This window comes from Mustelus asterias, chromosome 7 (assembly GCF_964213995.1).
Source record: "Mustelus asterias chromosome 7, sMusAst1.hap1.1, whole genome shotgun sequence".
Classification (NCBI taxonomy): Eukaryota; Metazoa; Chordata; class Chondrichthyes; order Carcharhiniformes; family Triakidae; genus Mustelus; species Mustelus asterias.
In genome coordinates, this window is record NC_135807.1 from 97,459,309 (window position 1) to 97,473,034 (window position 13,726).

At 42.6% G+C, this 13,726-nt stretch overlaps 1 protein-coding gene across 1 annotated transcript in view; it reads right to left on the minus strand.

The window, feature by feature from the left end:
• The window catches only part of vps41 (VPS41 subunit of HOPS complex), a 169,899-nt gene extending 156,946 nt beyond the window's left edge, over window positions 1–12,953 (minus strand). Inside the window, exon 1 of the mRNA XM_078216544.1 lies at window positions 12,901–12,953. Within this exon, the coding sequence (XP_078072670.1) occupies window positions 12,901–12,918 (18 nt within the window). The 5' untranslated portion in view covers window positions 12,919–12,953. The remainder of the gene's footprint in view (window positions 1–12,900) is intronic.
• Between the last annotated feature and the right edge of the window lie 773 nt (window positions 12,954–13,726).

The following is a 13,726-nucleotide window of genomic DNA, read 5'->3' on the forward strand; positions in this document are numbered from 1 at the left end:
CTACCACTGTTTCTTTAAGAAAATATGACAGAAATTAGAAAGGCCAAACTCAAACCTTACTCTGAACTGACATCCGGACCCAGTTTTGGTCAGGCAGCTACTTTCATCTCAAGCTAGACTTGCGCAAACAGGACAAAATGCATTTTGCCTTGGTTCAATGTGTTTTACTGCAGAGTAACCCAAAAGTAGCACTGATGACACTGTCTGTACCAAGTAAGGATGGCAAATTTAAAGAGGAAATATTATTCAGCTCCTCCAAAGGTTTCTTCTACAAATCATCTGCAATCTACTGGATCACTGCATTTAAAGGTCTTGACATAATACCCTGGGAAGAAAACTCCATGTTGTTGGCAATCCCAGCTCATTGGTCTCCAAGAAGTATTTCATAAACTTGAAATTGATGAATGCAAAACAACAAATAATCTTAATATCAACTGCCTCAGTATTTATGAGGAAAGATACATCTCCAAACAAAGATTAGCCAAATATAATCCATTGTTTTATTATAAGTGGGATGGAAATCCTTAAAAAAATGCTAAATGAAATCAGAAGAAATAAACCATCATAGGTTGATAGTATTTAGCTTAGACTGAGAGAGACTGTAGAAGACAATCAGAATCAATGGGCACAGCAGAGGTACCAGAGGATTGACAAGGTAATTTAATTTTCATAATCAAATGAAGTGCCAAAATAGACAGACCCAGTCTGACAGATGAGTGTATCTTTTATTCCATTTCAAATAACAGCATCAATCATCAGGAATGAATTAGAGGATTTTTTAAAACAATAATTCAAGTTAACATGGATTCAGAGGGCATGATCTTGCCTGGTCAATCTCCTCAACTACTAAGAGCTAGTAACAACCCCAGTGACTGTGGGATGTCATATGATAGGGTCCATCAAAACTTCCAAAAGGCTTCTGACAAAGTTCCACACAAAAGACTATCAAACTCAGCGTTGAGTGGTTTCAGGGGTGAACCCTAGGAAAGGATGAGAAATGTGTGTAGCAGAGGAACATAGAACATAGAATAGTACAGCACAGAACAGGCCCTTCAGCCCACGATGTTGTGCCGAGCTTTATCTGAAACCAAGATCAAGCTATCCCACTCCCTATCATCCTGGTGTGCTCCATGTGCCTATCCAATAACCGCTTAAATGTTCCTAAAGTGTCTGACTCCACTATCACTGCAGGCAGTCCATTCCACACCCCAACCACTCTCTGCGTAAAGAACCTACCTCTGATATCCGTCCTGTATCTCCCACCACGAACCCTATAGTTATGCCCCCTTGTAATAGCTCCATCCACCCGAGGAAATGAATACACATTAGAAGAGTTTTATTTAGAGTTGAGAAGAGGGGAAGGAAAGGAAGGGAGCAGCTCAGACCTCGGTACAATGAATACTATCATTTCCAATTTAGATAAGTGAACCTAGATTCAGAAAGAAATGTAAAATTGTCAAATTTGCAGTGGATTTCAAGCTAAGAAATTGGAGAATGGCTTAGACAAATTTTGTGGGTGGAGCAGCAATGTTATCTTCCAGAAAGCCAATTGGTGAAAAATCATTCCTGAGCCAATTTTTACTCGATCTAACATTTATTTAACAGAGTAAATATTCACCTCCTAACTCACCTCCTACCCCAGTTTCAGTTAGCTGTCTCTTTGCTCAAGTTAAACCTGAATTAATGGCCTTCACCTACATTCAAACACAATTGATATATAATTAACAGGCAGGATTGATGGAAGATTAAATTTACTCCACGTAAAGGGCAACACCTTGGAAAGAAACAGCAGGTGGTGTTGAAATAGCTAAAAATGCCTCTGGAAAGGAAAATTGTAGGGCTGCATAAAAGTCAAGAAAGGCAAGACCATGTAAGGGACTTGAACACAAGGGTTAGGATTTTAAAATCAAGGTATTGGTAGACCCGGGTTCATTGTAGGTCAACAAACAGAGGGATGATGTATGAATGGAACTTGATGCAAATTCTGGCAGTAGAGTTTGGATGAGTAGAAGAGGGTATAAGTTTAAGGTAATCACAAAGAGTTAAAATGGAAAAAGTGTCTTCAAGGTAGTGGTTAGAACAGATAAATATACAAAAAGATGTCAAAAATAACGTCTATCAAATCCGTCCTATCAACCTACAGATTCCATTAAACCCATCCACCACTAGCACGCTCTGCAACATCCTCTACCCACCCTCCACATTACAGTAGTCACATTATTTCGTAGGAAAGACAAAAATGAAAAATACAGAATTTATTGTTCAAACCATTATTGAAGCAATGTCATAATTCTTTTCAAAAGTAATTAAGTATGTTTGAAAAAGAAAAATATTAAAATATGCTGAAAATGAGCAGGAGACTTGGATTAATCTAGGTGGGTCTTCTGCAGAAAAACAGCACAGATTTGACGGGTCAATAGCTAAGGACTCTTATGCGTTTGACAATTTTTTCTACCATTATAAATTCTTCTTTCATTGCAGAACATTAGGATATTTTATTTCAGACAACACAAACATTTAATGAGCTAAATAGGTGGGATAACTTGGTGAAAATCGCAGGATTCAGGAAAGTGTTTTTTGTTAAAATAAATGAGTTGACTCCTGGCGAGGGAAAGTAGATGCCATTTACTAATAAATCCAAAGTTGCTTTCTGCACTAAAACCTTAACCAATAATTTGAATTAAGCAACATAAACAGAGAATTCAGTGCTGAAAAAAGTTAAATATTTTGAACCAAGGGGAATGGATTGTATAATATTACCTAAACATCTGTGCCTTTCTACAATGGATGCCTAAAACTAGGCTGTGTTGGAACACAAGATTTGATGGGCAGGTTTCCTAGGTGGATATAAGAGTTTTGTGTATAGAACTTGCCGGGTTTAGCAGTTTACAAACGTAGACATTTTTTAACCAAACCCTCCCAGATAAAATCAGTCCTGAGCCTCTTGTTGCAAACGCTGCCAGTAATTACATATATAGCCACAGATTTAATCAACTGAGTTGAGATCTGGTGAAAGGTCACAAGACCTGAAACAGTAATTCTGTTTCTCTCTCCATAGATGCTGCCTGACCCACTGAGTAAATAAATTCAGAAAACACTGGAAATAATGAATGAAACAGAAAGCCCTTAAATGTTTCACTATAATGTTCCATTACTGTAATCAAACCCATTATATATGACTGTACCAAATCCAGGAGCACTTTTTTTTTACTTCATCCTATTAAAGAATAAATATGGTTGAATGCCACATTGAAATAAAGTAAATGTGGCATCCTGTAGCTTGCAAACCTCATAATGGACCAAATTCTGCTGAATTATGCATTTTATGCCATAAGTGTAGTGCCGCATCAATGTAGAAACTACAGCTATTGGCTCATTTGAGCTTTAACAAAACATTGGCATGGATTTGCATAGCCGGCCATTTCAATGACACAATGTCACCAGCCAAAGTTAATAAATACTTCCATATGATACTCTTGAAAAGTTTCATATTGCAGTTGAGAGAGCTCTGCTCCCAAAAGATTGTCTAATGGAGCGTATACATTCATCTGAAGGCAGGGCCCACCATGATCCATTTTGTCTCATCCCTCTACGACAGTGGTTCCCAAAGGGTGCGGCGCGCCACACTGGTGCGGCGAGAGAGGATGGCAAGTGTGGCGGGAAGATTCAAGGACAATCAAAGAAACATTGAAACATGGTTTAAACAAGCATTGTTTTATACTTTCTGGATGTCCCATGATCATATTATAAAGTAGTTGTGTTCTATGTTATGAATCAAGCACTGCTGGGAGTTGTTTTTTTTTGTTTTTGAATGTATTTCTTATCAATAAAAAATTTGGTGTGGCGCGAGCAAATTTTTATTCCGAAAGTGCGGCCCAGTGAAAAAAGTTTGGGAACCACTGCTCTATGATGTTAACTCTACCATCTTCCTAACAACCTGGAGCAGTTTCTTTAAAAGATCAATGCCCTGGCCTCAATCTCCTCGAGAAGCTGTTGAAAACCGTCAAAGTAAATACTTCTTGATAAAATAAATAAAATACTGCAGTTGCTGGAATCTGAAACAAGAACAGAAGATGCTAGAAATACTCAGCAAGTCTGCCAGCAGAAATCAGGAGAGAAAGATTTACTGTTTCAAGTCAGAGACCCTTGATTGGAACCGAAAGGAGGGAGAATGTTTGAACAAAATAAATTACAACAACTTTAAGAACAAACAACAGATGGCCTGGTGTGAGAGAGGAAGGTTTGAACTGAGGCAATATATGTATGGAATATTTTTTAAAAAGGAGTTTCATCTTAAACCTCCCTTTCTTTTTTTGACTTCTTGACATCTACCCTAAACGTGTCCTTTACAATCCCTTGACCCCATTCCATCTTATCTTGCTGCCCTGGCACTAAGAAAAAGAATGTTTATGTTTACTTCCTGTCTCACTGACCTATCTTACATTCCTACACAAGGACCCCCACTGGGTCGCAATGTTTTGAAAGCAAATTGAAGTTTGAGGGTGAAGCTTATCTAGGTGTACCTCAGAAGCTACTTCCTAATACAACTGATCTCCTAGGTTAGAAAAAGTATTCTGACATTCTTTAATACCATCCGGTAAAATTGTTCAGCAAGTCAGGCTACAGTGAGACTTGGAAAGGGCACTCATAATTTGATGAAGCACCACATTAAAAATTATTCCCTATGGTTTGGATGAAGCTTCCTCCTCCTCCATATAATTGTAGGGAGACTCAATGTATACAAAGGTCAAACAGTTTTCAATGCCAAATTAAAGGGATTTGCAGACTAGATCGCAACAACAATGTGCAGTTATACTTTTATTGCAGTGATGGTGGCGGTGAAACTACTGGAGTAGTAATCCAGAGGTCCAAGCTCTGGGGGCATGAATTCAAATTCCACCACGACACCATTTAAGTTAAATTAATAAATCTGAAATTAAAAGCTTCTCTAATGATGACCAAGAAATCATAGTTGATCTTGCTCACGAATGACCCTTACTGAAGGAAATTTGCCATCTGTACCTGATCTGGCTTGTGTGACTCCAAACCCAGAGCAATATCTGTTGACTGTCGAGTGCCCTCTGAAATGGCCTAACAAGCTAGCTGTACCAAGCTGCTATGAAGTCTAAAAGGAATAATGAAATTGAACTGACCACTCGGCAGTAGGCACCGGGAACACCATTGACGTACAGCAAAATTGTCCTCACTAACATCTGGGGGCTTGTGCCAGAACTGGGAGTGTTTTCTCACAGACCAGTAAAGCAACAGCCTAACGATCATACTCTCAGATCCATACCTTACAGAGAATGTCCCAGACACCATCATCCCTGGGTATATTGTATCCCAGCAACAGGAATGACCCAGAGGTAGCAGTACAATGATATACAGTTGGGAACATAAGAACTAGGGGCAGGAGTAGGCCATCTGGCCCCTCGAGCCTGCTCCGCCATTCAATAAGATCATGGCTGATCTTTTCTTGGACTCAGCTCCACTTATGCGCCCACTCACCATAGCCCCTAATTCCTTTACTGTTTAAAAATGTATCTATCCTTGCCTTAAAAACATTGAATGAGGTAGCCTCAACTGCTTCACTGGGCAGGGAATTCCACAGATTCACAACCCTTTGTGTGAAGAAGTTCCTCCTCAACTCAGTCCTAAATCTGCTCCCCCTTATTTTGAGGCCATGCCCCCTAGTTCTAGTTTCACCTGCCAGTGGAAACAACTTCCCTGCTTCTATCTTATCTATTCCCTTCATGATCTTATATGTTTCTAGAAGATCTCCCCTCATTCTTCTGCATTCCAATGAGTATAGCCCCAGTCTACTCAATCTCTCCTCATAAACCAACCCTCTCAACTCCGGAATCAACCTAGTGAATCTCCTCTGCACCCGCTCCAGTGTCAGTATATCCTTTCTCAAGTAAGGAGACTGAAACTGTACACAGTACTCCAGGTGTGGCCTCACCAGCACCTTATACAGCTGCAACATAACCTCACTGTTTTTAAACTCCATGCCTCTGGTCAGCATGCTGCAATTTTTTAACCATTTAAATAATCGTCCATTTTGCTGTTCTTCCTACCAAAATGGATGACCTCACATTTACCAACATTGTACTCCATCTGCCCTTGCCCACTCACTCAGACTATCTATACTCCTTTGCAGACTTTCAACGTCCTCTGCACACTTTGCTCTGCCACTCATCGTAGTGTCATCTGCGAATTTTGACATACTACACTTGGTACCCAACTCCAAATCTTCTATGTAAATAGTAAACAATTGCGATCCCAACATTGATCCCTGAGGCACACCACTAGTCACTGATCGCCAACCAGAAAAACACCCATTTACCCCCACTCTTTGCTTTCTGTTACCCTGAGAGTCCTCAACATTAACTCTGGACCTCATGAAGTTTCATAGCATCAGGTCAAACATGGACAAGGAAACCTCCTGTTGGTTACCACCTACCGTCCTTCTTTAGCTGATGAATCTGTACTCATTCATGTTGAACCCCACTTGGAAGAAGTACAGAGGATGGCAAGGGCACAGAACATATTCTGGATGGGACACTTCAATATTTGTCACCGAAAGTGGCTCAGTAGTACCACTATTGACTGAGCCCTAAGGGCTGCTAGACTGGGTCTTCGGCAGGTTATGTGGGTGCCTAAAGGTAAAAACATACCTGACCTCATCATCTTCAATCTACCTGTTGCGGATGCATCTGTGCATGACAGTATTGGTAGGAACAACCACCGCACATTCCTTGTGGAGACAAAGTCCCATCTTCACATACAGGATACCTTCCATTGTGTTGTGTGGCATTACCGTGCTAAATGGGATAGATTTCAAACAGATGTAGCAACTCAAAACTGAGCACCCATGAGGCACTGTGGGCCATCATCAGAATTGTAAACAACCACAATTTGTAGCCGCAGCCTAGTATATCTCCATTCGACCATTAAGATCAAGCCTGGTACAATGAAAAGAGTAGGAGGAAATGCCAGGAGCAGGACCAGATATAATTAACAATGAGGTGTCAACTTGGTGAAGCTACAACATAGAACTGCTCACATTCCAAATAGTAGAAGCTGCATCCTTAGACAAAACTAAGCGATCCCACAGCCAACAGATCAAATCTATGCTCGACAGTTCTGTCACCAACCAGTTGTGAATGGTGGAGGACAATTAAACAACTAACTGGAGCAGTGCAAAAGAGAAGGTTGCAGCACTTGCAGCCATCTTCAGCAGAGGTTCTTAGAGAGGATATTGTTGGGGGTTTGCCAAATGAGGCCATATGGGTAGAACTTAAGAAACAAGAAAAGGATGGTCACTCTGATGGAACTATAGACACCCCAATAGCCAGCAGGAACCAGAGGAGCAGATATGTAGAGAGATTGCAGATAGTTGTAAGAATAATAGGGTAGTATTAGTGGGAGATTTTAATTTCCCCGGTATTAACTGGATCACCCATAGTGCAAAGGGCCTGGATGGGGTGGAATTTGTTAAATATGTCCAAGAAAGTTTCCTGAATCAATATATAGAGGGCCCTACTAGGCAGGGTGCATCACTAGACCTCCTCTTAGGAAACGAGGTAGGATGACTGTAGTGTCAGTCGGGATGCACTTTGAGTCCAGTGACCATAACACTATTAGTTTTTAAATAGTTATGGAAAAAGATAGGACGGGTCCACAGATTAAGGTCCTAAACTGGAGCAGGGTCAATTTTGGGGGCATTAGGCAGGATCTAGCAGAGGTCGATTGTTTGAGTCTTTGAAGAGATAGGAACAACTGGTAAATGGGACGCTGTACTTTCAAAAAGTCCAGGGACAGTATGTTCCTGTTACAGTGAAGGGAAAGGCTGGCAAGTTTAGGGATCCCTGGCTGACAAGGCATATTGAGGCTCTGGTCAGGAAAAAGGAAGCATACACTGGGTTTAGGCAATCAGGGACAAGTGATCGATGACTATAAAAAGTGTAAGAGCAAACTTGAGGAACTCAAGACAGCAAAAAGGTTAAAGAAAATCCTGAGAGGTTCTGTAGTTATATTCAGAGTAAAAGGGTGGCTAGGGAGAGAATAGGTGCTCTTAAAGATCAGCATGGCCATCTGTGTGTGGAGCCACAGGAAATGGATGAAATTTTTAATGAATGTTTCTTCTCGGTGTTTACTGCGGAGAACATCACAGGTGGTAAAGAAACAAGGGAAACAAGTGATGATGTTTTGGGCCACATGCATATTACTCGGGAGGAGGCTTTTGCAGCCTTAAAACACATTAAGGTGGATAAATCCCCAGGGCTTGATCAAACACATCCTCAGATCTTAGGCACCACAGAAAACATTGCTTCATCTCTTTCCACTGGTAAAGTTCTGGAAAACTGGAAGGTGACTAAAGTTGTTCAAAAAGGGTAGCAAAGACAGGGAATTACAGGCCCTTGCCTGACATCAGTGGTGGGTAAATTGCTGGAGAGGATTCTGAGGGACAGGATCTACTAACATTTGGATAGTCAAGGTCTGATTAGTCAGCACGGTTGTCTGTGGGAAGTCATGTCTGATGAATCTTTTAGAGATTTTAAAAGAAATAACCAAGAGGAAGGATGAGGATAGGAGTACAAGCCTTTGACAAGGTCCCGCATGGCAGGCTGGAAGGTTAGGTTGCATCGGATCCAGGGAAAGCAAGCTAATTGAATTCAAAATTGGCTTGATGGTAAGAAGCAGAGGGTGATGGTTGATAGATTGGAGACCTGTGACTAGTGGTATGCCTCGGCGGTCGGTGTTGGGACCCTTTTATTCGTTACTTATATAAATGATTTGGATGTGAATGTACAAGGGCATGGTTAGTAAGTTTGCAGATGATACTAAATTAGGAGGTATCGTTGATTGCAAAGAAGGTTATCAAAACAGGGGGTTCTTGATCAGTTAGGGAAGTTGGCCGAGGACTGGTAAATGGATTTCTATACAGATAAGTGTGAGGTGTTGCATTTTGGAAAGTCAAACCAAGATAGGGCCTATACAGTGAATGGTAGGGGCTTGGGGAGTGTTGAGGAACAGAGGGATCTAGGAGTCCAAGTACATAGTTCATTGAAAGTGGCATCACAGGTAGATAGGGTAGTGAAGGTGATTAGCACGCTGGCCTTCATCAGTCAGGGCACTGAGTACAGGAGCTGGGACATTGTGTTACAGTTGTCTAAGTATTGGTGAGGCCGCACCTGGAGCATTGTGTACAGTTTTAGAATAGAATCCTAGAATACCTACAGTGCAGGAGGCCGCCATTTGGCCATCGAGCCTGCACTGACAACAATCCCACCATGGCCCTATCCCTGTTACCCCACACATTTACTCCACTAATCCCCCTGACACTAAGAAGCAATTTAGCATGGCCAATCAAACCTAACCCACATATTTTTGGACCCCCTGTAATGGGAAAGACATTGATAAACTGGAAACAGTGCAAAGAAGACTTATGAGGATGTTGTCAGGATTAGCGGGCCTGAGTTATAGGGGGAGGTTGGCCTGGCTAGGACTTTATTCCTGGGAATATAGGAGAATGAGGGGGTGACCTTATTGAGGTGTACGAAAATCATCAGAGGCATAGATAGCATGAATGCAGAGTCTTTTTCCCAGGGAAGGGGAATTGAAAGCTGAAGGGCATAGGTTTAAAAGGTGAGGGGGGAAAGATTTAAAAGGGACCCGAGGGGCAACGTCTTCATGCAGAGAGTAATATGTATATGGAATGAGCTGCTAGAGAATGTAGTTGAGGCAGGTACAATAACAACATTTTAAAAGTATTTGGATAAGTACATGGATTAGAGGGATGTGGGCCAAACGCAGACACTTGTGACTAGCTGGGAGGGCACCATGGTTGGCATGGACCAGTTGGGCCAAAGGGCCTGTTTCCATGCTGTATTGCTTTATGACTAACTGCTGAATGCAAGAACCATCTCAGCCTCCTCCTGAGGTCTCCAGCATCATAAACACCAATCTTAAGACAATTCAACTTACTCCATGTGATATCAAGAAATAGCTAAAGGCACTGTATACTGTAAAAGCTATGGAGCCTTTGGCAATAGTACTTGTGCTCCAGAACCAGCCATGACGCTGGCCATGCTATTCCAGTACAGCCATAACACTGGTATCTACCCAGCAATGGGGCAAATTGCCCAGGTAAGTCCAGTCTTCAGAAATAGAACAAACCCAGCCAATTACCACCCCAATCTACTCTTATCAGGAGGCACTTACTCAGCAATAACCTGTTCATTGATACACACTCTGGGTTTCGCCAGAGCTACTCGACTCCTGACGTTGTTACAGCCTTGGTTCAAACATGCACAAAAGAGCTAATGGTGAGGTGAGTGACTGCCCTTGACATCAAATCAGCATTTGACCGAGTTTAGGCAGCAAGCAGTCCCAGCAAAACTGAAGTCAATAGGAATTAGGGGGAAAACTCTCCATTGGTGGAGCCACACCCAGCACAGATGAAGGTGGCTGTACATCGATGCAGGAGTTCCACAGGTCCTCAGCCCAACAATTTTCAGGTGTTTCATCAATGACTTTCCATCCATCACAAGTCAGAAGCGGGGATGTTTGCAGATGACTACACAATGTTGAGCACCATTTGCAACTTCTCAGGTACTGAAATGATCCACATCCATTTGCAAAAGGAGACCTGGACAATATTCAGTCTTGGTCTGATGTGTACATGAATGTTACTTGCCACTTAAGTGCCAGGCAACAATCATCTCCAATAATAAATCTCCCACTATCAATGTCCTGCAAGCTACCACTGACCAGAAACTGAACAGTATCAACCACATAAATACTGTGGCCGTAAGAGGGAATTCTGTGCAGAGTAATTCAACTTGTGGCTCATCAAAACTTGTCCACAATCTACAAACACAAGAATGTAATGGAACACTCCCCATTTGCCCTCTTTTTAGGTCAAACCAAATAAACAAACTCAGATTAAATCAGGACAAAGTAAAAGGGGCAGCTCCCCAAAAAGGAGGGGGAAACAGCCCGAACAGAAATCAAAGTACAAAGGAAACTTAAAAACATCAAATTAAAATGTGATTATTAGGGTCAATAATGCACCCCAACTCCTGCGGTGCCCAGCGGGCGCGGAAGGCAGCAATCCCGCCCGTGGACACCGCATGCTCCCTCTCCAGGGCCACCCGGCCGCGAACGTAGCCGCGGTAGAGGGGTAGACAGTCAGCATGGACGGCCCCCTCGATCGCCCGCTGCCTGGACCGGTAAATGGCACGTTTCGCCAGGCCCAGGAGCAGGTTCACGAGGAGGTCACCATCCCGACCCTCCCCTCTCCGCACCGGGTGTGGATGAGTACAGCTCCAGCAATACAACTGTCCAGATCAAAGCAGGTCGCTTGATTGGCACCTTAAACACATTCGCTTACTCCACCACAGCCGCACAATGGCAAAATCTACAAGATAAGTTTTAGCAACACATCAAGGCTCTTTCAACAGCACCTTCCAATCCACGACCTCTACCACCTAGCAGGAAAAAGCCAGCAGATGAATGAGAATATCACCATCTGCAAGCTCCCCACCAAGGTCACACAGAGGGGATTTTCACAGTAAGTTCATGTAAACCTACTTGTGACACTAATAAACTTTAAACCACCCAGACTTGCAATTGCATTGCCATTTCTTCACTGTCACTAGGTCAAAGTCTAGGGATTCTCTATCACAGCACTGTTTTTTTGAAATCATTCACAGGATGTGGGTGTCACTGGCTAGATCAGCATTCATTGCCCATCCCTAATTGCCCTCAGGAAGATGGTGGTGAGCTGCCTTTGATAACCACAGCAGTTCACGTGTTGTAGATACACCACCCACAGTCATAACCATCTTCCTTTTGTGCAAGGTATGACTCCAACCAGCAGTGTTTCCCATTAACTTGGGCTCCTTGATGCTACATTCATTCAAATGCTGCCTTCACGTCAAGGGCAGGCACTCTCACCTACAAAACAGACTGCAACAGTTCAAGGAAGTAGCACACTATCTGCTTCACAAGGATAGGCAATAAATGCTGGCCCAGCCAGCACTGCCCACATCCCATGAACAATTTTAAAAATATCCCAAGCACTGCACAGGAGCATTTTCCAATAACATTTAATACCGAGCTACAAAATGAGACACAAGGGCAGCTGTCCAAAAGCAGGTTGAGGAGGAAATAAAAGTAGAGAAGTGGGAATTCAGAGCATCAGGCCTTGGTAGCTGAAGGCACATCTGCCAATGGCAGAGTAATTAAAATCAGGGGTACATAAGAAACAAACAGTGGTCCAAAAACAGAAAATACTGGAAAAGACTGACAAAATCTGTGGAGAGAAAACAGAGCCAATGTTTCAAGTCTGAATGACTCTTCATTAGAGCACAATAGCTAACAGGGGAGTTGCACCAAAACCTAAGGGCTCTAGAACTGCAAACTGTAGAGATTAGTAGGAATACTAATTGTAAACACCTTTAAAACGTCAGCTGTGAACTGAGCATGTTGACTACATGATTTAATCCATGATGGGGCAAGTGTATGAGTTACGGTATGAACTTCTGCACTAGCTTTTCCTATACATTCTGAAAACAAAGCACTGAAAAACAGCATAAACTTTCTTTAAACAATAGAATCAAAAGGCAGAGTCCTGGTGACGCCGTGGCCGCTTTATTCCTGTACAGATACTATTTTAATAATACGAATGGGGAAGCTGAACCGAGCAATGTCTGTAACATTGTGAATCCAGACAGAAGCACCGAGACTGACAGCATCCTGAGGGCCCTCCACCCACCTACCATCCCCACAGTGACTGACAGCCCCTTAGTCAGTTTCCCCCCTCATCCTGCCATGTGCCCCACTATAAGAAGCAGAAACACACACACAGACATCTTGCCCACTGTTATTTACCTGCTCCACTTCCGCCATGCTGCTCGTGACTCCGAGTCACGTGAATACTGCCAGAGGCGCATGCGCAACCCGCGCGGAGGACCTTGGGAATTATAGTCCAGCTGTGACCAAGTTCTGGGAGGAGGAAAGGTAAAGGGACAGACTGACTGACATCTTTAATCTTAGTCTCCATCACTCCCACCTCATTGACTGGATATTCCACATACTACATCCTGCCAGTGCATGCACCTGTTATCTCTACTGTCTGTGTTCAATCTCCTAACCAATTCCCCACCCATAACAATAGATTACCTCCAATTCCTTCCACTCTAATTTTTGTTCGCAGAATCTTACCAAATATCTTTTGGCAGTACATAAAATAAAAGACACCCCCTTATTCACCACTTTAGTTAGGTTCTTTAAAAATTCACAAGGTTTGATGCACATGCTGTCTATGCATTCATACTCTCATAGTTACATTTATTTATCGGTGGCATTATGGCACAGTGGTTAGCACTGCTGCCTCACAGCGGCAGTGACCCAGGTTTGATTCCTGGCGTGGGTCACTGTCTGTGCGGAGTCTGCACGTTCATCCCGTGTCTGCATGCGTTTCCTCCAGCTGCTCCGGTTTCCTCCCACAGTCCGAAAGATGTGCTGGTTAGGTGCATTGACCATGCTAAATTCTCCCTCAGTGTACCCGAACAGGCGCTGGTGTGTGGCGGCTAGGGGATTTTCACAGTAACTTCATTGCAGTGTTGATGTAAGCCTACTTGTGACTAATAAATAAACTTTTTTAATATTTAAACTTTATAGATCCATGCAGATTCTCTCTGACCAGTTCATATAT